Genomic DNA, 21,869 nt, shown 5'->3' on the forward strand with positions numbered 1-21,869 from the left:
AAGAAGAAATATGTCGTATCTTGTCCATAGCTTCTAAATAGCTGGAAAGACATTTAACACTAATATATTCAGCCTGTCTGACCAACCCAAACATATTATTTTGTGCACGACTGTGCACAATACAGTGTCCAAGGAAATGCCTAGTTAACAGTATAGGCTTAATAGATTTTAATAGATTTTTTTAGAACTATGAAGTGGCCGTGAGTAGTAATATTTACAGAAATTAATTTTTTTTAAGTGGGCAAACTGCAAATAGGTTTGGCATGAGAAAGAGGAAATCCAGACATTCTAACACCAGGAATTTGGAGGTAAAGGAACAGTGTAAGAGGAACATTTATGAGATAAATTAAGTGACTGCACAAGGTAAACACAGGACAGATGGCGAATTTGATATTTTATCTCACGATATAAAGTGTACAATAGAGCCTCTAGTGGGCATCTGGGGTGCTTTTCACTATAAGAAAACGTCCTAAGTTGGGACTGCTGACTTGGAATCGGTTTCTCTCCGCTCCTGTTCTTCAGTTCCTCCCCCTGATCACTATAATAATACCGATCTGAGACCAGCCGATCAGGAGTTACTATCGCCGTCCTCTCCATCCTCCATACCGACAACGTGGCAAGACAAGATGCGCCTTTTTCCTCATGCAACCTACAACACGGGGACACGGATATTCATGTCCAAACGACACAGAGAGGACCTTTCGTAGTTTTGACTTCTTTTTTCTCGCGGTAGGCCTGAAGATTGACGTGATTTCCTTCCTGCCTGTCTTGTTGGACTGCAGCTGTCAAACTCCTCAGGGCGTGCTCCACTGTTTCCTCTCAGTTCACTGGGAAGACACAGGCTGGGATTCACAAAGCAATCACAACGCTGTTAAAACATTGTGCACATGTACAGCCTGGTAGGTTACCCCCCCCCCCCCCCCCCCCCCCCCCCCCCCACCCCCCATTCTTTTTAGCGTTATTGACTTGTGCAGCAAAAACACTTGGCTAAATGGACCACAGTAGTGTGTGACCTTTGTCCTCTCGTTATCGTTTTGACTTGTTATCAGCGCATGCGAGTTCCCACAGACTCCCAGTGAAATGATGTGGCACTCATGAATGTACTTTGACTTTGAGTTTGTTCACAACTCTGTGTAGGTTTTTACTTTGAAATTGGATCCCCAAGCACAGATTGGCAACCTTCTCAGGTGATTGGGTGGCCCGGTCTTATGGGTAGGGGTCATCATGGATCACAGAGGTCAACACTTTCCTGACTCTGGCCGCCAGTCCCAGAGAACTAAGAACAGAGAGGACTACAGCAGGTATTTTCATCAGGACAGGGATCAGAGCTATCCATCACCGGACCCCAGAGAGAGGGACAGACACTGGGCTCATCCTGATCCTCACTATGGGGCTAACTTCACCAGTTCTCCTGCCAGAATGGAGCGGTATCCTTACAACTACCACCAGTATTCTTATGGCTATGGGAGACCAGATCAACAAAGACCCCAGTCCAGGTTCGTGTGTTTCTCTAAAAGCTGTGAGAAAATTTTACTCCTCATGATGTTTCTAGGACTCCCCTGATTATATGGATTATGCCAAAGTGGTTACAGCTCAATATTCACAGGAAGTTCATAATAATTTCTTCTTAATTATTATGAAGTAGTGCAAGACAAGCACAAAGCCTTCAACACTGTAAGTTATGGTTAAGGCATAGTGGTTAGAGGTTGTGGGTTTGGTTCCCAGCCTGGGGCGTTTCTGTGCAGAGTTTGCATGTTCTCTCCGTGCCTGCGTGGGTTTCCTCCAGCTTCCTCCCACCATCCAAAGACATCATGTTTGGGTTAGTTGGTGACTCTAAATTGTCTGTAGGCCTGAGTGTTAGTGGTTGTTGGTCTCTGTGTGTTGGCCCTGTGGTGGACTAGCGACCTGTCCAGGGTCTACCCCGCCCTCACCCAATGTGAGTTTGGAAAGTGATAAGCAGTAGAAGATTAATGAATGATATTATGGTTTACTAATTTGGGAACAGCTTACTTGTGGAAAGTTTGTGTTGCTGAGAGCGTATTCGCCTTCATGCTGCTGGTGTTCACCAGGCACCTGTCACCGTAGAGAGTAAACACTTTAAACTCAATACAATATTTAGATTCTGAATTATGTATGTCCTTTTTTGAACACATTGTGATGTCTTCAGGTAGGAAGGATAAATAAATAAAGAAAATACAGTGATATAATGAGTGACCCTTTATTTCCAGGCATGGGTATGATTATCCACCCCACAGCCACTGGGATTACAGAGACAGCTATGGATATTATGACCAGGACTACTATAGAGGACAGTATGGGCAACAAGGTACAGTTAAAAAAAGTAGCTCTTAGTGACAAGAAACTTTTACAGCAACGCATACTACACTATGTGTTCATAAATTAAAAACAGCAACAAAAAAGTTACAGTACTGTATGCTAATGTTCTCCTGAAGATCCAGGCCAGTGGAATCCCCAAGACCCCTGGAGAACAGATTATCATGAAAGACAATACAGGCCAGAGCATCCAGGGAGTTTCCACTCAGAGGAGAACAGGTGAGGAACAACATACACTTTAATCGTTATGAGGATTAACAGTTTACTGTTTTCAGCCGCTTCAATGTGAATATTTGCAAATTTACAACACATGCGCAGCACATACTGGCATCCCAACCATAAACACAAAGGCAGTCTAAATTCTTACAACGCAGTGGAATTGTTTCAAGGGGAGTGAAATGAAAATACATTTGCGCTGAAGTTGAAAACCTTTTTTGTTGCAAAAGGATCCTAACTAAGTATCTAAGCAGCAGCCAAGAGAATCAAGAGAATGTGGCCATATGAATCAGAAGTTTCAATAGATCATATTTCATCTCCTTTATCAAAAAAAAAACAAAAAACAAAAACATGACCCAGCTAATCAGAAAGAGATTACATGCAGTAAAGGTCGGAAGGTCAGACTTGGAACGACTGCGTGGTTGCTGCTAGCAAACATAGTAGTATGAAAATATTAACACATTATTCCTTATTTGCATTTAGGGACGACCAAGGGAAAGACATCTCCCAGCCTTACCTCAGCGACTTTGAGGAAATCCCTTCCCGGGAGAATGAAGAGGTTTCCTCTTACCACCTAGGGACATTAGAAAGTTCCAAAATCTCAGGGTTATCATCCAGCAGCTTTGAACTAAGTCAGTATATTAATGGAGACGAACACAGGGAACCTGTCCCGCAGCCCGGTGCAGGTTAGTGTGCAGGTCAGGCTGTTTTTGCTCAGGTTGACTTCACTTGGTGTTTGTCATGATACGTGTCATTTTCTGCATCACATCTCAGGTCATGGAGCTGGCCTTCAGACGTCAGCTCCTCTGAAATACTCAGTCCCTCATGTGGTAGTCAGCTTCGGACCTGCAGGCCAGCTGATCAGGGTGACTCCAGGCTTTTCCATACAGAAGAACATCAGCCAGCTGGAAATCCACAGTTTAGAGGTAAATTCAACATTAACATTCAATTTTTAATTTTCAGTTAGAAGCACTGTTTGTTTGAAATAAAAGAAGCTAAAGATTTCGTCTTTTTGTCTGCACAGGCCATTCTGAGTGAGACACAGGAACAACAAGAAATGAGGGACTTTCCAGGTCCTCTAACTAGGTATTGCTATTTTATTTGTGAGGTAATTCAGGTCAATGTAATCTTAAAGGTGTGTGATGTCCAATCAGAATTTATTTTGCTGTCTATTTTGTCTTGTGATTCTTAAATATCAATAAAAATAAACTTAAGAGTTCAATTTATGTGAATTTTATATTTTTTCATATTTCTTAAGGGAAGATTTACATAAAGTAGATGCTATTGAGTTTGCACACCAGAAGGCAGGCATCTGCATGAGAGATAGCAAGCTGCACGACAAGAGCTCTGGCGCCCTCTTGTGGAATCTACTCATACTGCTCTGCAGACAGAATGGGGTAAGACAATCATTATTTATTGTTGAATAAAGAATAAATCAAAAGTCACTGTCAAAACATGCAACTCTCACAGAATTCACATTGTTACAGCAAATAGTGGGATCAGATATTGCAGAGCTACTAATGCAGAGCTCACATCCAAATGGAAGCTGGGAGTCAGAAGCCCCCACGCTCATTGACTTCAGCGAAGGCACAACTGCTGAAGCACCCCCACAAAAAGGAGAAGACCTGCTCACAGGGAACTGCAGCAGCTTCAGCTCTGAGACCTCACAGAAGGCCCTGCAGAGCTACACCCAGCTGCTGCTGGCTGGAAGAAAAAAGGTCTCTACATCTCTGTCATCTCATGTTGCTCTAAATGACAGATTATAAGCTATTTTAAACCCCCCCGATGCAGAATATATATATGTGCTTGGACTGTTCTTGACAAATAAAAGAGGAATATCAGCTATTACAATATGACTGGCATGATTTGAAAGCTATAAATTCTAAAAGATAACAATAATGCACTGTAAGTCCACGTTGTAGTGTACGATGTGGAGCATACACCCTGTAACTGGCATGGGAATTGGAAGATGATTTGAGGCCGACTTCCTGTGTCCAATATGTGGCGCTCTGAGTTTGACTCAGTATTAACACAAGAACTTAACATGAGGGCAACATTTGTGGCAGATTGAAAAATGTTTGTTGGAGTTTTGAGGACTTCCTGTTTTATGCAGAAACCTGGAGAAACCTCCAAACCTCATTGCACTGCCAGTCAGCAGGCATAATGGATAGAAAAGAGTTTGATAGTTTTTTTTTTTTTTTGCCATCTGGATGGTCTTCAGATTATACTTAGTGAAGTCATTTGAATTTAAACTGTAGGGAAAGTTTATTAAAGTATTTGAATTTAGCTAAAATCAAAACGTTAAATCAAAATGGTCGTCTTCCTGTTGGACTTTGGGGATAGGTCTGTGAGTCTGGACATAATACCTATGTGGACGCATTTACGTTCATTTTCGTCAATCTTGAGCCACGGACTCAAGAAATTGATTTTCAAGCTGGTGCCGTTGAGTCACTTTGAGATCTATGCTTGTTTGAGTCTGAAAACTGTTGCGCTGTCTAAATTTCATGAGTTTTTGCCTATGACAGAGTAACCAAAAGGCATAAAAATAATAAAAGACACCCTGAGATGCAATAGGGCTGTCACATTGTCAAGTCCTCCGCCCTTATTAATACTCTAATATACTAGTTGCCATTGATAATGAGCGTTTGTCCACTCACTGTTTTCCATATGGTTTCCAGGAGGCCTTGGAGTCAGCCATGAGCAGCGGCCTGTGGGGGCACGCACTTTTTCTGGCCAGCAAAATGGACAGCAGGTCCTATACCACCGTGCTGAGCAGGTGAGAAAAGCAAAGTCATCTGAGACATGACAGCTGCAAGAAATGATTATACAACTCCATGCACGAGCGGTAATTTGTGAAGAAATGCTCCCTCTGACTAAACATAGATACTCATGGTCTGGTATAAACTTGTATTGCAGCCATAAGCAAATATGTTTCTGTCACTTACATCTGAAGTACTAAACTTCCTTTGTGTGCTTTAGCTGTGCAAGTGTTGTGGGCCTGGGGATGTGTGTGATCTGACAGAAAATATTGCATAGATCCTGGTTGAATTATATACATGGGGCCCAAAGGTTGTATTTTATCCACCATCAAGCCAAAGTTATCACTTGTCCTGTGAAATATTTTTACACAAGCCTTGCAATGTGAGAATATTATCATGCTGATGTTAGCATGTAGCTAGTATGGCTCTGGACATAACATGATCATGACTTTTTAATAATTTGGCATGAAAGCAGTTTCTGTCACTTTGAAGGGAATTACTGCACCTTGAGTAAATATCTCCATTTTCAATGGCCCTGGGTCAAAAAAAATCTCTTTGGAACTTGCAGAAGTTGGTTAAGTGTTCAGGTGTTGGGGCAAAGTGTTACATTGGCATAGCTTTATATTCATAAAGGTTTTCAAAAAAGAAAAGAAATTGTGTTTTGCCCCTCTGCGTGCTTTCTGATTGCGTGATTGCTGATCAGTGTTTAGGAGGTAAATTCTAACTTGCAAGCACCTCATTTGTAGGCGTTTGTCTTGGCCTCTGAGTTATTCATAATTTGCAGTGGGTGATCCTATGACAGTACAGTAACAGAGACCATTAACGTTTGAACTATATGTCATGCAACCCAGCAGACTTAAATGTCTTACAGACATTCTTAAAGCAGCAAGGCTTTAGGGTGTTAGCAGACAAATGCCTGAGGGAAGGCTGATGAAAATGCAATGATATAAATTGTTCAATTGACAGGTTTACAGGCCAGCTAACAGCCAGTGATCCTCTCCAGACTCTCTTCCAGCTGCTGTCTGGGAGAATCCCTACTGTAGCCACGGTAAAACATGCTAAGTATAATTTAAACTCTCAACTCTCAACCACCAACTCATTTATTGTTTTCCAAATTGTATCAGCAAGCCTCCCTTGGTAGCCAATAAGTTTTGATCGTGGTGTTTTGTGCCCAGTGCTGTGGAAATGAAAAATCGGGAGACTGGAGGCCCCATCTGGCCGTCATGCTTTCCAATGAGACGGGAGATCCCGCTGTTCATCAGAAGGCAATCATCACCATGGGAGACACTCTTGGTATAGACGCACCGTTTGACAGACTCATAGGTTGCAATGCTGTTGCTGCCCAGCCAATACAGCTGATTCTGTTGTGCCTCTCCGCTCACGTGCAGCCTCAAAAGGCCTCATTCATGCCGCCCATATGTGCTACCTGACAGCCGGTGTTCCCTTCGGACTGTTCACACAGAAGGCAGACAGACTGGTGCTCCTCGGCAGCAGCCACAGGTGAGCTTCCCTGATGCTGTTTATCAGTCTAATTGGTGTCCAGTTTTTAAATAACTAAATTACAAGAAATAACTACCAGGAATCTGACAAATGATAAACGATAAATGGCCTCTAATCCTCCTTTGTTAAAATTTCAACCTCATCTTCTTGTTCGGTTTAGCTGGGGTGTAGTGTAGTGTGCTGATGTTTGATTAGTATGTTCTGCTCTTTCCTATTTTCTTAAGGCAATCTTTCAAAGACTTTGCCACGAATTCTGCCATCCAGTGCACCGAGTTGTATGAATACTGCCAGACAATTGGAAGCAAATGCTTCTTAATATCTGCCTTCCAGGTAACTTCCTCTGATATCTACTCCGATTGTTTTCCACAAACAATCTCTGTAATTGTCATTTGCCTCTTCCAGATAAAGAAATATAATTTTAAAAGTAACGTGATGCTACATATGGCTGTGTTTCTAAGGTGTACAAGTTCCTGTATGCTTGTCGACTGCTGGATTGTGGGCTCGCGTCTCAGGCCTTCCATTACTGTGAGGTGGTAGGACAGGCGATCGTCAGACAGAAGGAGCCTTTCTTTGTGCTGACTACTGAAGTTATTAAGGTACGGCTTACACATTTGAGCACTCCAGCTAAAGTATTCAGTATTTCTGTCAATTTGTACACAGATATGCCGTATATATGTAATCTTCCGCAGCTGGCAGACAGACTGAGACACTCTGAAGGTCAGTTCAGTGAGGCAGGTGTAAGTGGAGCTGGGCAGGAACCTGACTGGCTGAAACAGCTGCGTGCTCGGCACCACAGTTTCCAGGTATTCAGCTTTTCCATTCCGTTCATTGTTGTTCAGTGTTTACCTCGGTCTGAGAGAAAAAGCATATGACCTCAGTGCAGCAACAGAATAATGTGGAAAATAGAAAAGAAAAAAAAAAGAGCTGATCTGAAATGCAGTTTTAAGAACAATCCCAACCTGTAAGATACCAGCTGCCGCAAGCACAAGTGGCCAAGTGACGGCTCAGCTGCTTTTTTTCTCATATTTGAATTGTGCCAATATTAATCTATGCCCACTTAGGGCATATTTAGATTACAAAAAAAGCAGTGGTACTTATTATTCATGTGCCACACCTTATAATGAATGCAGGTGCGCATGGTGTCAGTTTTGCAAGTTGGAGAATTTTTTGCTCGAGCAAGTCATGAGAAGGGATGATATAATATGGAGCTGTGTGAGGAATAATTTGTAGTTTGGTAAAGTGCTGGAAAAGAGAAGTGAAGCGAAAAGAGAACCCCTTTATTTCAAATGAATGAGTGAATTAAACTCTTCTGTCATGTTGCATTGCTGACAGTGATGGCTTCTCTGTAAGAAATAACATACACACAGACACATGCTCTATCGTATAAATAGGCATTCATGGCAGTGAATGACACGTGATGAAGTGCAGTGATTTTAGCTAGCCTGTTTTCTGCCAACGCCTCAAAGCAGCACTAACAGCAATTCATAGTTTTGGATGTTTGAAGTTGGAAGTTTGATTAAATTTGGCACAGGTAGGCACTTATCATTTAATGCCATCAATGTGTCAGTTACTCATTTGCCCACAGGTTTATTTCATGATCATATCATATCGAATGACAAAAATTACACCTGTTAAATGTGTAATTTAAAAAAAAAATTTTGTTATCGTGCTTACAAATTCTTAGTCCGGTTTTACGCTAAAATTACTGTAAATGCTGAAACTAGTTAATTTTGCTCAGATGGGGAACTACGACTGCACGGAAACAGATCAACCAGCGCCTGCTTCGGCATGTGAGTATAGCAACAGATTCAGTCTAGTGATTCAGTGATTAGGTCTAATGAATCACTGATTTCTTAGAAGAGAACAGTGTCTTCTTCCATTTACCTAAAAATACAGAAAAAATGCTGATCTGCTGAACCTTTTACTTTTTTCTTGTTTCTTGTAGCATCTGGCTTTGATGACCGAAGTTGTGACATCCAGAGTCCTGAGCCTGAACTCCTTTATTACGGAGGCATCGATGATCAAGAAAACATTCTGCATGAGACTGAAAGAACCACTGAACAAATGACAGCATTATCATGTGATGACGGAGGAGCTCAGGATTGGTATAAAATTTGTCATGCCATACATTTACCAACCTCATTGTCGAATTATTTGTGTCAATTTCATTATTTTCCTATTTTTCCTCTATTATTTATTTCTTGCTTTATTTTGAAAGTGCTTGTTCTACATCACTGCAGTTGATCTGCCTTCTGTCCATATGTGTCCTTGTTCTAATTATGTTTACATATTCAAAATTTTGCCTTCCTTGTGTCCCTCATGCTGTTGTAGCTTGCTAATGTTGCTTTCTTTGTTTACCTGCCCTGCAACTTATGACTTTCCACGAACTACCTGAAAGCCTGATTTCTCTTAAATTAACAAAGCATCCCCACTCTGTCAGTTTGCCTGTGTTGAAGCCTTCAGATGTAACAACATATGTGAGATCGCGTCCTAAAAGGCTCTGTTATGTCACCATCCTCTCCCTGTTGCTCTGTGCAGGCTGCGATCCAACCCTCCAATTCCAGCAACCGTAGTTTATGCGCCCTCAGTGCCCACAGCGGCCCAGAGCCAAGACTTAAGTTATCATAACACAGATAGTGTGCAAGTCAGAAGTCCCACACTACATTGTCCTCTGAGCGATCTGCCGTCCGTGGCTGAGGGTGAGAGTTAAATGCTTGAGTCTTCATTCCTTTCTCGTTACTGATAATCTCTATGCATTTTTATCAGAGAACTTATGTGATATTTTTATTTCGCCACAGAGGCTGCGTCATCCTCTGGAACAGTCATGGTGAGTCCTGTTTTTATAGAGAACGTGATCTGATCTCATTTATCAAATCATTCACTCATTTTCTGCCGCTTACCTGTTTCCAGGTCGTGGGGGGTGCTGGAGCCAATCCCAGCTCACATTGGGTGAGGGCGGGTTGCACCCTGAACAGGTCGCTGGTCCATCACAGGGCCAACATACGCAGACAGAGACCCAACAACCACTCACACTCACACTCAGACCTGCGGACAATTTAGAGTCACCAGTCAACCAAAACATTCATGTCTGTGGATGGTGGGAGGAAACATGAAACACGATAACATGCAAACTCCACACACAAAGGCCCCAGGCCCGGGAACCAAACCCATGACCTTATTGTTGTGGGGCAACAGTGCTAACCACTATGCCACCGTGCTGCCCATTTATCACATCTTTAGATGTAAATTGGTTAAAAAATATATTATTTTTTTTTAAGATTTTAACATTTTTAAAGGGTATAGAGCATCGAGTAGTTGCCTGGATGTCTAATGTGTATATTTTCCCATGGAGACGGCCGGCCAGATTCTTGGGGCGGACATCGGTCAAGGAGGACAAGACCAGCAGACCGTACCACCAAATGTTGAATCCTCTGAGCAGATGAATGACTCTCCTAAGCAGGTGGGTCTTGACACATATTAGCATCTTGACATCTGTTAACTTAACCAGAGCCACGTTAGACATTAGTGTAATATCAATATATTCTTGTGTGCTGTATGCAGAGCACCAAGGCTGGGTGGTTCAGTGGTTGGTTCGCATCAAAGCCCAAAGCTCTCCAAAAGGAGAGCTCAGAGCAGAGAGGCCCACCTCAAACAGTAAGATTCAGTCAGATACACATTACATTTCATGTGTTATAAGTCATAAGTCTGTGATGCAAATGACACAATTTTGTACATTTTGTTAGGCTGTACCACCTACAGCTGGATCCCAGCAGCCCTCCTCTAGCGGGATAAATCCTTTTTCAAGGAAAGCAGGTGAGTTACGTGACAGTTCACTTCGGCTAATAATCTGGTGATAAATTTAAACTATGCATGCCACATTTTCTTCGTATTATTGCGGATTTCTGACGTCACTGAACCTGCTTGAGATTCCACCTCCCACTACTCTGTGTTGCAGCCATTTGCATATTTTGGCTGAAGCACGGCAATGACATGCTGATTGAATTTTTATTTTTAAATAATGACACTGAAAACTTTTCCAGGGGTACGGCTGTCATTGATGAGGTTTTACCTTTATTAAACTGTGCCAAAGCGATGGTTTCCTATTACTCTCTCCCTCACAGGCCAGCAGTTGGGGTAGGAACCACCCAAATACCACTATCATACCTCACAGGTACATGAAATTTCATTGGAAAATAGAAAATTAAAGATTTTTAAAGGAAATACATTAAAATACTTGCATTTCTTACTTTTTTACAGGATCACTGACAAAACTAAAACCAAAGAGAGCTTCTGACTGCCTAACAGCACTTTTATCTCTAATAGCGCTTTAACTGAGAACGGAGGAACAACAATAAGAGCCATACCATTCCCCACTGGCCACATTTTCAAATCACAACAGCTTTCCTACCATCATGTTGCATGTCAGACAGAAATACACTGGACTGACGCGGTAACTCATATTGCAGTGACTGAAACAGCTGAGATGGGCTTCCTAAAGGCTGACAGCAGGGAAATTACCAGTGGATGCAGAGCACATGTCAGGGTGGAATGGATATCTTAACTGACCTGAGTAATGTAGGAGGGATTTGACCTGATCGTTCCGATCAACACTAAGGGTGAAGCATTAGCGTGGGACAAGAAGTTTGGAATAGTTGGTGTCACTTAAACCAACCGGCCACTGACTTTCAGCGGCATCAGACTCTCACAGCTCAGATCACACCGAAATGATTATCTATGCTATAAGTTGCAAGCCAGTATGCATGAGCTATATTTAACTAATGTTAAAATAAAATACCATCAATACCATAAAATTTATATATAAAAAAAATCTATGCATTTAAGCACATCTAACTAGTAAATAAATAAACAGGAAACCAATTAAAACAAAATGCAATGCTGTGCTCATTTTATTGCCTCACAGCAGCCAGCTTTCATTTTCTTAGCTGAGAGCATGTAACTTGCCTTTGGAAGGCTGGTACAGTCTTGGCTTTGGTGAGTGTATCATCATACTGCCAAAGTTAGTTGAAGGGGTTGGAAAAATTTGGAAGACCCCTGCTAGGCGCACTGCCAAAATATCCCACGCTCTCAGTCAGCAGTCACACTTATGTTACCTTAATGTTCTTGTGGCATTTCTACTGTTCTCTGAAAAATGGCCGTATTAACAGTCCTGTTATATACATTTATGGGGCGCAGAGCTCCAGGAGGCTCTTTAAAAGGAATACATTTTACAACAACATCCTTAGGATCCTGTCACCGTGTAAATATATTTTGATGTAACTGTTCCTTTTCACATCCATCATCTGTTTGGGTTTTATGCATTACAGTATACGTGAATGCTTTTTTTTTGTACACATGCCAACACCTAAAATATAATGACCACCAATATAACTAAAGAAAAACTGTAGAAGTGTTGCATTAATAGTATTTATAAGGTTGTTTGTTTGACATTTCCTTGTAGTAATAAGTTGCATGCAGAGTAAAATCATCTTGCCAAGAAATAGCTGGCGGTTGGGACGGGGGCCCCTCACTTAATGGAGAGCAAGCGACAACATGGCAGGTGCCATCTCCTATTACGATTAGTCTGCAGTTGTAACCAAGTGTGAGTGGTACACTGCCAATAGTGTGGACCACGATATGAATCACCACTCACTGTTTGCTTGTATAATATCAGAACATAAATCAATTCAGGATGGAGAGCTTTATCGACTGCCACTCAAAACGTCCCTGCAAATTTGAATTTGTTTTGTCCTGGATTTAAATGATTCTGGCCCGGTGATGTTCTGGTTACCATTTGCTTGAGATTTTTTATTGAGAATCAAAGTACAGATTTAAGAACAACAACAACAACATAGATTAACAACATTGTTTCCCATTCATTAACAGGCACTTGAGATCATGCTCACATCAATTACTCGTGCAAATCAAACATATTCACTTTAATCACTGATATAACATGCATGGTGAATTGTTGAAGTTTGGATACAACAATAGTACAATCAATTGCATTTTTACATTTATATGTACAAAAACGTTTGGATAATTTCCACCTAACATCAAAGTAAATTGCATGTTAATGTCACACAGTGCAAATGAGATTGGATTGTTGTAATGTACAAAATTAGATGGAAGATCATAATAAAACCGGCTATCAAACAAAACATCTACTCATAACAAATACATCTGATTTCACATAGCAATGACCTAAAATGTATATGGTCACAGTGTCAAGGTTTTCTCAGGTTATCACTTCACTGGCTTATTAAAATGTTAGCGCACATAGTTAAAACTACTACTTTGTGCATGAAGAACAAGCGCCACCAACAAACCTGCCTACAACTGACTCAAGGACAGGAAACAAACGCCCGTGGATTTAGTCAGCATTGATGGGCTGAGAGCTTTAAGCTGTCTCTGTCTGTCAAGGCAAAATAATATACCAGCTCGACAGCTTATGAGCGTGTTTTGTAGGCTGGCGTCTGCTTATATGTTTCGCTAATGTCACCGATACTGAGTTTGGATCTGTGTATAGATTCAGGCTGAAGAGGTGTTGGGTTCCCTGAAATGCCATGCTTAGTGGAATCAGGGTTCAGACTGACGCAGGGATTTGCCTGCATTTCTTAAGTTCTTTATGTATTATTAACTGCATTTGCACGTGCAGTTTATTAAGTAGACCTGGTTAGAAGTAGTAAACTAATGCAAGATTTTTGCAATAAATATATAAATAAATATATAATATAAATATTTTCAAATTTTATGTTCATTTTGTGTTTTAGATGAGAACCGATTCCTGTTACGGGCAGGATTTTCTTTTTGTCAACCTATTATAAATACCCCATAAACGACATTCTCAGAAATCACTATTCAGTCAATTTGAATACAACCTAAATATTATTATAACCTTCGAAATGGAGCAGTTCTTGTGGGGCAGTTAGAGGCAACTGTGTTGGTTTTAGGTAGCGATTCCAAGTAAAATAGCAACTGAGTATATGTTGTCACTTTAAATGCTCTTGTAACCACTCTATGCCATCCTGTGAAGGCTGTCAGCTCCAATGTTGGTACAGTGCAATTTTTATCCCCTATCATTCTTGCTGGAACCCAGCACCATGGGGAAGGAGGGTGTGTGAGCAATACATTTTTAAAACCCAAGAGGTACCAACCTTAACACAAATAGACTGCCCCAATGGCCATGAATGGATTTGGAACTCACAGTTTGAGATGAATGAAATGTTGCACTTCCTGTAATTTACTGATATAAAGAGAGATGGTATTCTAGCACAGTGATGGATGTTTCTGGTACCTGTCTTTAAACAGACTCAGGCTCAGACTCATTCTTGTCCCTGTGGTTCAACATATGCTTCGCGAGTTTTGCAGCACACTGGAAAGATTTGTCACACTCCACACAGACGAAGATCCTGCCGGAACAGGTCTGCTCCTGGTGAATCTTCAGGGTTGCCAGCTGGCTAAAGTTCTTGCTGCAGCTGCTGCAGCTGTGGGGTTCTTTCTTATTGTGGCTGTACTGGTGACGAACAAGGCGGGAGGCCATGGCAAACGCCACGCCGCACTCTGTGCACTTATAGGGCCGAGCTCCGCTGTGAATGGCCTGGTGCTCGGTCAGATTGGAGGACTTTGTAAAACACTTGGAGCAAACTGAGCACACATACGGACGCACTCCTGCGTGGGTCTTCTGGTGTTCTGCCATACGACTGGGCAGAGCAAATGTCTTCCCACAGTCAGGGCAGGAGAAAGGCTTTTCTCCCAGGTGCTTCCGCTCATGACGCTTCAGGGAGAGGGGTTTATTAAAGGTCTTGCCACAGTGGGTGCATGGAAAGGGCTTGTCATTGGTGTGCATGTTCCGCTCATGCTTCCTCAGGTCAGAGGAGCGGATGAAATCCTTGCCACAAGTGTCACAGACGTAAGGCTTTTCACCAGTGTGTGTGCGGATATGTTTGCGGTAATCTGAGGACCAAATATAAGTCTTGACACAGAAGGGGCAGTGATAAGGTCTTTCGCCTGTGTGTAGACGCTTGTGTTGCTGCAGAGTTCCCTGATGGGAGTAAGCCTTGCCGCATATATCACACACATGTGGCTTGAGGCCGCTGTGTGTTTGCAGGTGACTCTGCAGATTGCACAACTTGTTAAAAGCCCAGTCGCAGTGTGTGCACTTGAAGGGACGGTGCTCTCTGTCAACTCCAGTGCGCTTTTTCATCGTCTGCAAAAGCTGCTGGAACTTTTCATCTTTGTGCTTCTTAAGTAATTTCTTCACAGAATGACGATTCACATTTTTCTTTTCGGTCTCACTCCTTCCTGGTCCAGGACAATACTCCTCCACCATTTGCTCTTTGAGTTTGGATGCCCTCCGTTTCCCTGAGGCATCTCTTTTCCTTTGTGCAGCATCCAATATCTCAGGATATATTGTGTTTGCCGGACTGCTGTGGTCTTGGTTTTCAACTCCAGTTAGTTTGGTGTGAGAAAGCTCGGCAAACTTCTCCACCAGAGACCAGTTAGGTGTTTGAGGATTTAGATACAGGATCCCGGTGTCGCTATTCTCTGACAGTGAGTTCACATCCACACAAATGCCATCAACTAAAGGGTCCGCCTTAAAACTGTCAGTCTCGCCTATAAACTGTTCATCTTGGAGTGAATGAGATATGCAGTGTCTTTCTTGATGTCCTCTTTCATTGCCTTTTTCATCTGCCATCCTGGTAGACATCTGCGGGGTCACTTTTATAGAAGGCATAAAACATTAATATTCTTAAAAATGCACAGGTCATCCCATTAGTAACCTCTGTCTCACAGAATTTACAGCCTACTTTCCAGTTATTTTTTAAAACATACATCATCACACTTTGTTCACGTATTGATAACAGATAGCACAGACACCTTTTGCAACACGTGTTTCCTCGGAAGTCTCTTTTATCTTTCCACAAAAGCAGTCCCCACTGCATCCACCTCATTCATTTTAAATTTGAAGGGCTGAGAAGAAAAAAAAAAAAACATTTCTGGAGCTACTCACCCTCCAGCCTCTGTCGGAGCAGATGCCTCAGAGAATCTAATATAACGCCTATTGAAGATGTCCAGTGGTGTGAACGGGCGGGGCTTGGCAGCAGTCCTCTCCGGGCCAGCATCTATCCTGCTAGTCAGCAGGAGCAGCCCTCTCTTCACAGCCTGGCTCAGCTTACCGTTTGGCTCACCACCCGCTTGAAGTTATACAGCTCGACTCAGAGAACCGAGATGTCCCCAAAGGCAAAATAAATAAAGAAAACAAAAACCAACCAAACAAACCAAACAAGCAAGCGACTAAACTAAAAACCTCCACCACACTATATTTATAAATGTGACAAAATTAAAGTTCTATGTTTTTGATAAATGCTGAATTATGTCTCCAAAGTGAATGAGTTTGGCCGGAGGCATATTCTAATTAACCACGAGGTTATACGTCATGCGAGTGCTTTAATTAACTCAGCCAATTAAAAAATAAAATTAAAAAATTAAACACTAGTGGCACACGGTTAATCCTGATATGGACTTCATGCTGCTAACTTCTAAAACTGTCAGCATACTGTCAAGAAGCCTGGTCTTTTCTTATGAATGCATTCTAATGAGGGCCGTGCGACGCTCCCGGAGGTTCAATAGTATTTAATTATCATGGCCTGAAGATGTCGCTGTGGACCAGTACATGTTTACTGGCAAATCAACCTGCTCTAATGGTACACAAGTGTGTTACTCAACACAATGTTTTCAAGTTAATACTTGAAAGCGCCTCAAGAGTTCTGACACGGACACGGACACGGACAGTTTAGACGACACCATGTGCTGTTCTCACACTTGGTATCCATGTTTGTCTGTGTGTGTGTGCGCGCGTGTGTGTGAGTGTAGCTGATACAAGAAACATTTGTGGTATTGCCAAAATGGTTAGTTCTCTCATTCACTTTTAAAGATTTCACTTGATTGGCACTGACACTCCAGATAAAATGGCGGCCCTCTAAACAGCAGTGACAGATGGAATGTGAGCAGCTCGCCTGTGTTAAGTAATTGAAAGGTTCTCGTGTGGCTGATCCTGTAATGAAATAGACGGCGCTGCTCTGCACTTTCCCAGAGGGACAGATTGAAATTAGGCCCTGCTCAAATCACCTTTACAAAGTGAGCCTCTTTACAAGAGTTTTAAATTTAGGTGTGCGTTTACAGTTGTGGTCTTTGTAGAGTTTCCCCTCTCTGCATTTCTCGCACATCAACACCACATGTATGCCGGGAAATTTCCTTATGTAACGCTTCCAGATTGATTCAGATTGTTGGCTAACAGATGCGACTGAAACTTCCATCTCAACTTTCTGGGAAAAAGCTGAATAGTGGAATAGTTGGTGAACATTAAGGTCTGGCGACTCCATACTTTCAGATTATCTGCTGTAGAAACTGTATCATCACGTATGTGTATGTTTAAAATTATTTGAAGTCATGAGCATAGAAAACATGTTTACTTAAAGTACCTTTTTGTTCATGAGTAATATAAGTAAATCAGTGAGTGTTCTAAAACTAGCGCTGGTCAGCGTGAGTTGACATGTTCACGATGCCACATCTTTATGTTTGTTGACTTGAAGCTGTCACAACAAAGCTGTGGTGGATGTTACGTAAGTGTTTTTGTTGTGATGTGATAAATGCTGAAGCTGTACTAACATTTTGAGGGAGCATTACCCAGGAAGTCCCAGTTGGGATGAAGAAGTCTGCAGTTTGTTAGTTTAGTTTGGTGTTTGTGTATTTTCCATGAAACCCCATGACAACTTCAAAGAAAATAAGTGTGTGTATGTTTTCATCAGTCAATTTCTCAGCTCCAATCAAATACTAGTCATTCTTTTAAAATCGTTCTTTACTCAGTATGAGTGTGTCTTTGCAGGGCGCATGCAATCTGTAAAAATGATCTTTAGGGATGAATGGATTTAAAGAAAATCAGTCAAATGTGTTTTGCTCTGAATGAATATTTCATTGATATATATGTAACCTGCTGGCACGCTGCACAGAAAAAAGTGCAGAGTCATTCTGGGGGTGTAGCTTGAATTTCACACTGGAGCTCATGAGCCTAATTGAGAACATGCCTGATCTTGGAATTTTCCACAGAACAAAATTTTCTGGCAGTGGAAATTGCGGGATTTGCTTCGCTGTGCATCCAGTTGCACAAACTTTGCCCTACAGAACGTGATCACATGTTGAACCTCTTAGTGCAGACTTGAGGCAGTTTTCCTTCACCATATACTCTTTGCCCTTGCCTTATTCTAACCAGAGTGTCTTGAACAACACGTTTTGTTTTCAAAATAATGACCAAAATAAATTTGCCTGTATTCATAGCTGCACATTATTGTGGGAAGACTTACAGGAGGTGGACAAAACAGCAAAAACAAATATGTTGGCATGTCGACAATGTCTTAATGTTTTATGTTAATCTACAAAGAAAATCCATCAAGGACTTCAGCCAGCTCAATCCAGAATCTCCCTTATCAAAATAGTTTCAGAAAGAGAATCCTTGTTAGCCTGATTACGATGTTCGTTCATATCTTGAAAAAGGTGACAAGCTCGGTACTATCAGTAGATCCGCTTGCTTTAATGATAGTATTGCAAACGTTTTACATAAAACATCCAAGTAAAAATTTTTTTGCGTGCTCGGTGCAATGATAATGAAAGCTTTAAGGGAAAAACTAATCAGATTATTGATTCTGTTCCCTCTGACAGAGGGAACATTTTTGGAGGTCACTTTAGAATGAGTGTGTTTGCTGTCACACAATGTGGTTGGGCCAGGTTTCCTCTGCACCTTGTTATCTTTCTTAATGTTTTACTAATAAATCATAAGTGTGAGTGGAAAGAGTGACTGAACTCCCAAATTTCTAAAATTCCACGTCCCAAACTGTGAAACAAAACTGTAAAAGTTTCGTTCATGGCCTCTTAAAAAGGCAGCTACATTTCATTCATTCCATTCCCCCGCATTGTCACCTACTTTATTTTATTATCCATTATTTATTTTATTTTTTTTCCTATCTCCACATGACCACTGCAATTTGGGGCATTACTGAATTCTCCCAAGTCTGACTCACCTTCATTTATTCGTAAATGGCAAACAAAGGATTCCATGGTTAGTAGCAATAGTATCAACATTTTGTGAAACACATTTTTCTTTTCTATCTTGCTGAGGTTCTGCCCATTAAGTATGAAGTTCCAGTTTTCAGGTATCTTTTTTTTTCTCAACTGCAACTCAAGTTCATGAACACAAATGAAGAGTTAAATTGTTCTGTCTACACCTGACCTTGCGCTTTGAAGCAAACAGGACCCTCCAACATTTCTTCCAGGATGGCTTTTGCAATGGTTTTTATGAAAACCTCTAAACTTAACATGAAGACCATTACATGATTGTTCACAGGGTTTAAGCCTTTGCCATTGAATTCTTTGAATGTATTAATCCCATTGAATATCATAAGATATATATGTTTTTTTTTTCATGAGAATTTCCTATTAATGGTACCACTGCAACAATATCTTTATCAGAATTGCTGGTTGGAGAGTTTTTTGTTATGCTGTTAACATTGGGCCCTCGAGCTACTCCCGTCCAGTCTTTGCTCGTCTATACTTGTGTGACCTTTGTAAATTTCCATTAGCTTCCTGGCTCGAGGATGGGGTTAGTGTTGCCTTCACAGCTCCTGAAGGTTTTGGAATGGGGGATTGTAAACTGCAGGATGGGGTTTGACAGTGGGGGAGGAGAAAACCCAACAAGTAGGTCAAGGAAAGAAACTTTGACAAAAGAATGTCCAAGCAAACAAATTAATCATGAAGGTTAATTTTGATTAAATCTTATAATTCCTATGTTGGCACCATTGATTGATTCATGTGAATTATTTAAGCTGATTACTTTGGTCTGCAGGATAGACTTGTTTAATACGTGAAGAAAAAAAAAAAAAAAAAAAAAGAGAAAGTAAAGATACAGACATGTTTTATTTTTCTCTAGACTGTGCTGCAAAATAAAAGCCAAAGACAAAGAAGAATGTGAACACACACATAAAAGGATTGTGGAAGCAGGTACAGGACTGGAGGAAAAAAACTTGTCTAGCCTGGTCTTGTCAGCCAAACACTGAAGAGAAGACAGGTGAACGTTTTTTTGACCCATATTTACAACTTCTCATGTTTTAAAACTAACTGAACTTGAATCATCAGCAGTGAAGTGATGGAACTAGACTAGATTTGAGCCCCCCCCCCCCCCCCCACCGAGACACACACACACACACTGTAATACCTGACATTCAAGGTATTACTGAAGTGTTTTTTTAACGGCTTTGTGCGTGTGGAATATTGTCAACAAGATAGGCTTTTCGCTCGCCGCCCAACTTCATGCTCTGGCTTCACATTTAGCAGATAGACAGTGACATTGAAATTAACAGTATTTAAAAATCCTATCTGTTTTTGTCATCCAATTCAAAGTAAGAAAGCTAATTAGCTTGGTTTCCAACTACTAATGTAGCTGTGTGGACCATTTCGGACCAATTCATCTTATGATATGAGACTTTCTCCTTCTTTATATCTTGTGTTTTATGCTAAAACACTTTAACTTTGGCCTGCTGGATCTTCTGCCCTCTCATATTTCCTATCACTCGGTCAGCTGCAGTTCACGTGCTGCAGGATAACCAAACCTAAAAGGAAGTGCTCACAAGACTTTTTTTTTGTTCTTTATTAGGAGATAACCTTACTTGAACCTTGTTTAGTCATGTCATCCTGCTGGGTAAAGCTTTAAACAAACTTTCGTTATACTCGGATTTAAACTTCAAGGACAGATTTAACCATGATCGTGTTTATCATTAAACTTCTCTGTTTGTTGGAAATGCAATGCTGATGACGTTTGTCACAACTGGTGGTGGGCTGATCCATGCTCCCCTGTCCTCTAGCTTCTCTGTCTGACTGTGCGGCTCTGCTTTCACAGCTGCTCAAGTTTCCGACCATTGTGATAGCCTTGTTGGAAAAGGTTTATGTTGCATGTCCTAAACTAACCGATGGGTTAATGGGTGGTGGGAAAGAAGCATAGCCGTTCTGTTGAAGACTGTGATAACTGGGGTTAAAGGGCCTCTGCAGCGACAGAACTGCATTCATGTGATGAGATCAGACGCAAGGCAGCCGAGGATGGTGCTTCATTTGCTGTTTCGACTCAAAGTATCTGATTAGCTTTACAGACTCTGATTGAATTGCACTCAAGATACCTTTTTTATTTACAGTGAATGGTCTGTTTTTCCTGATGAAAAAGCCAATGTGAGATTATGACAGCACATCTTGGTACATGATGCCGCACTGGCTTCTTGTTAGCAAAGTCAGTGCTGGTTACTAAAATATGTTCTTTGTTCTCTGTACTATACATACACATAGTCTTGACCTGCCTGTTATGTAATACTCATATGGAGCACATCAACCACCTCTCTTCCACACACCAGATTGCTTGAGCGTAGTCTCTTGCTGCCATGGAAACAATGCTCGTGGCTTCATGTTTATCTTCATCAGCTCGTCTCTTTGTCCAGTTTGTCTGCCCAGGTTATCTTATTTGAAACAATGTTTGTCCTTGCAGTGTTGCTAAAGTGAAGCATTCATTCACTGTAACACTCTTCTCTACAGACAGTAAAGTGGGATCAAATAACATGGAACAAAGCCACGGGGAGGGGGAAGGCCTTGTACTGCAGGCATGAAACATCTGAATAGGTTGTGCAACAGTATAATAAGCAGCACAGTATGTGCCCCTCCAAAATGGGGCATTTCAAATGGATGTACCTCTCAGGATTTAAGACAATATGTGCTTATGGCCCTCAAATCTAAAGTTTGCAGTTGGAGTAGGGTTTGTTATATCTTCTTGTTTATTCCTATTCATTGTACTGCAAAATAATTCAATGCACCACCAAATACATAGTTGGGATTTTGTCCCATATTTGACTCTGTGAGGAACATACGTGTGTCGTAAGGTCTCCTGAGTTTTGCTTGTGGACTTGATTAGGCCAATGCAACGGGATTTGAAGTGCATGCTGGTTCCAGACTAGTTTGCCCTCCGAATAATTC

General features: G+C 41.4%; 2 protein-coding genes across 3 annotated transcripts; one reads left to right on the forward strand and one right to left on the reverse strand.

Annotated features, from left to right (window-relative positions):
• Positions 1–603: 603 nt before the first annotated feature.
• sec16b (SEC16 homolog B, endoplasmic reticulum export factor) lies at positions 604–12,198 on the forward strand. Of its 2 annotated transcripts, none has more exons than XM_029500098.1 (26): positions 604–899; positions 1,138–1,496; positions 2,229–2,326; positions 2,454–2,553; positions 3,034–3,236; positions 3,325–3,476; positions 3,575–3,636; positions 3,809–3,947; positions 4,038–4,268; positions 5,229–5,326; positions 6,276–6,357; positions 6,485–6,602; positions 6,698–6,809; positions 7,034–7,139; positions 7,268–7,405; positions 7,499–7,612; positions 8,548–8,599; positions 8,755–8,914; positions 9,348–9,508; positions 9,608–9,636; positions 9,720–9,758; positions 10,162–10,269; positions 10,371–10,463; positions 10,553–10,622; positions 10,931–10,980; positions 11,067–12,198. In XM_029500098.1, the coding sequence occupies exons 2-25, from the start codon at positions 1,225–1,227 to the stop codon at positions 10,945–10,947; spliced, it is 2,754 nt and encodes a 917-aa protein (XP_029355958.1). In that variant the 5' UTR covers positions 604–899; positions 1,138–1,224; the 3' UTR covers positions 10,948–10,980; positions 11,067–12,198. The 2 variants fall into 2 exon arrangements, with proteins under 2 accessions (XP_029355958.1, XP_029355959.1); XM_029500099.1 differs by having other exon boundaries at positions 1,166–1,496.
• A 1,911-nt stretch (positions 12,199–14,109) lies between these two features.
• On the reverse strand, positions 14,110–15,504 carry znf648 (zinc finger protein 648). Its single transcript, XM_029500127.1, has one exon. It carries the CDS (start codon positions 15,502–15,504, stop codon positions 14,110–14,112), a length of 1,395 nt encoding a protein of 464 aa, XP_029355987.1.
• Between the last annotated feature and the right edge of the window lie 6,365 nt (positions 15,505–21,869).

The sequence above is a fragment of the Echeneis naucrates genome, chromosome 4 (assembly GCF_900963305.1).
Source record: "Echeneis naucrates chromosome 4, fEcheNa1.1, whole genome shotgun sequence".
In the NCBI taxonomy this organism is placed as follows: Eukaryota; Metazoa; Chordata; class Actinopteri; order Carangiformes; family Echeneidae; genus Echeneis; species Echeneis naucrates.

Bases quoted from the DNA above. Each gene is read 5' to 3' on its own strand.
- sec16b (XM_029500098.1), top strand. From the start codon at position 1,225: ATGGATCACAGAGGTCAACACTTTCCTGACTCTGGCCGCCAGTCCCAG. The intron at 6,810-7,033 runs GTGAGCTTCCCT...TATTTTCTTAAG, and splicing joins CTCCTCGGCAGCAGCCACAG to GCAATCTTTCAAAGACTTTG. The intron at 10,270-10,370 runs GTGGGTCTTGAC...TGCTGTATGCAG, and splicing joins TGAATGACTCTCCTAAGCAG to AGCACCAAGGCTGGGTGGTT.
- znf648 (XM_029500127.1), bottom strand. From the start codon at position 15,504: ATGGCAGATGAAAAAGGCAATGAAAGAGGACATCAAGAAAGACACTGC.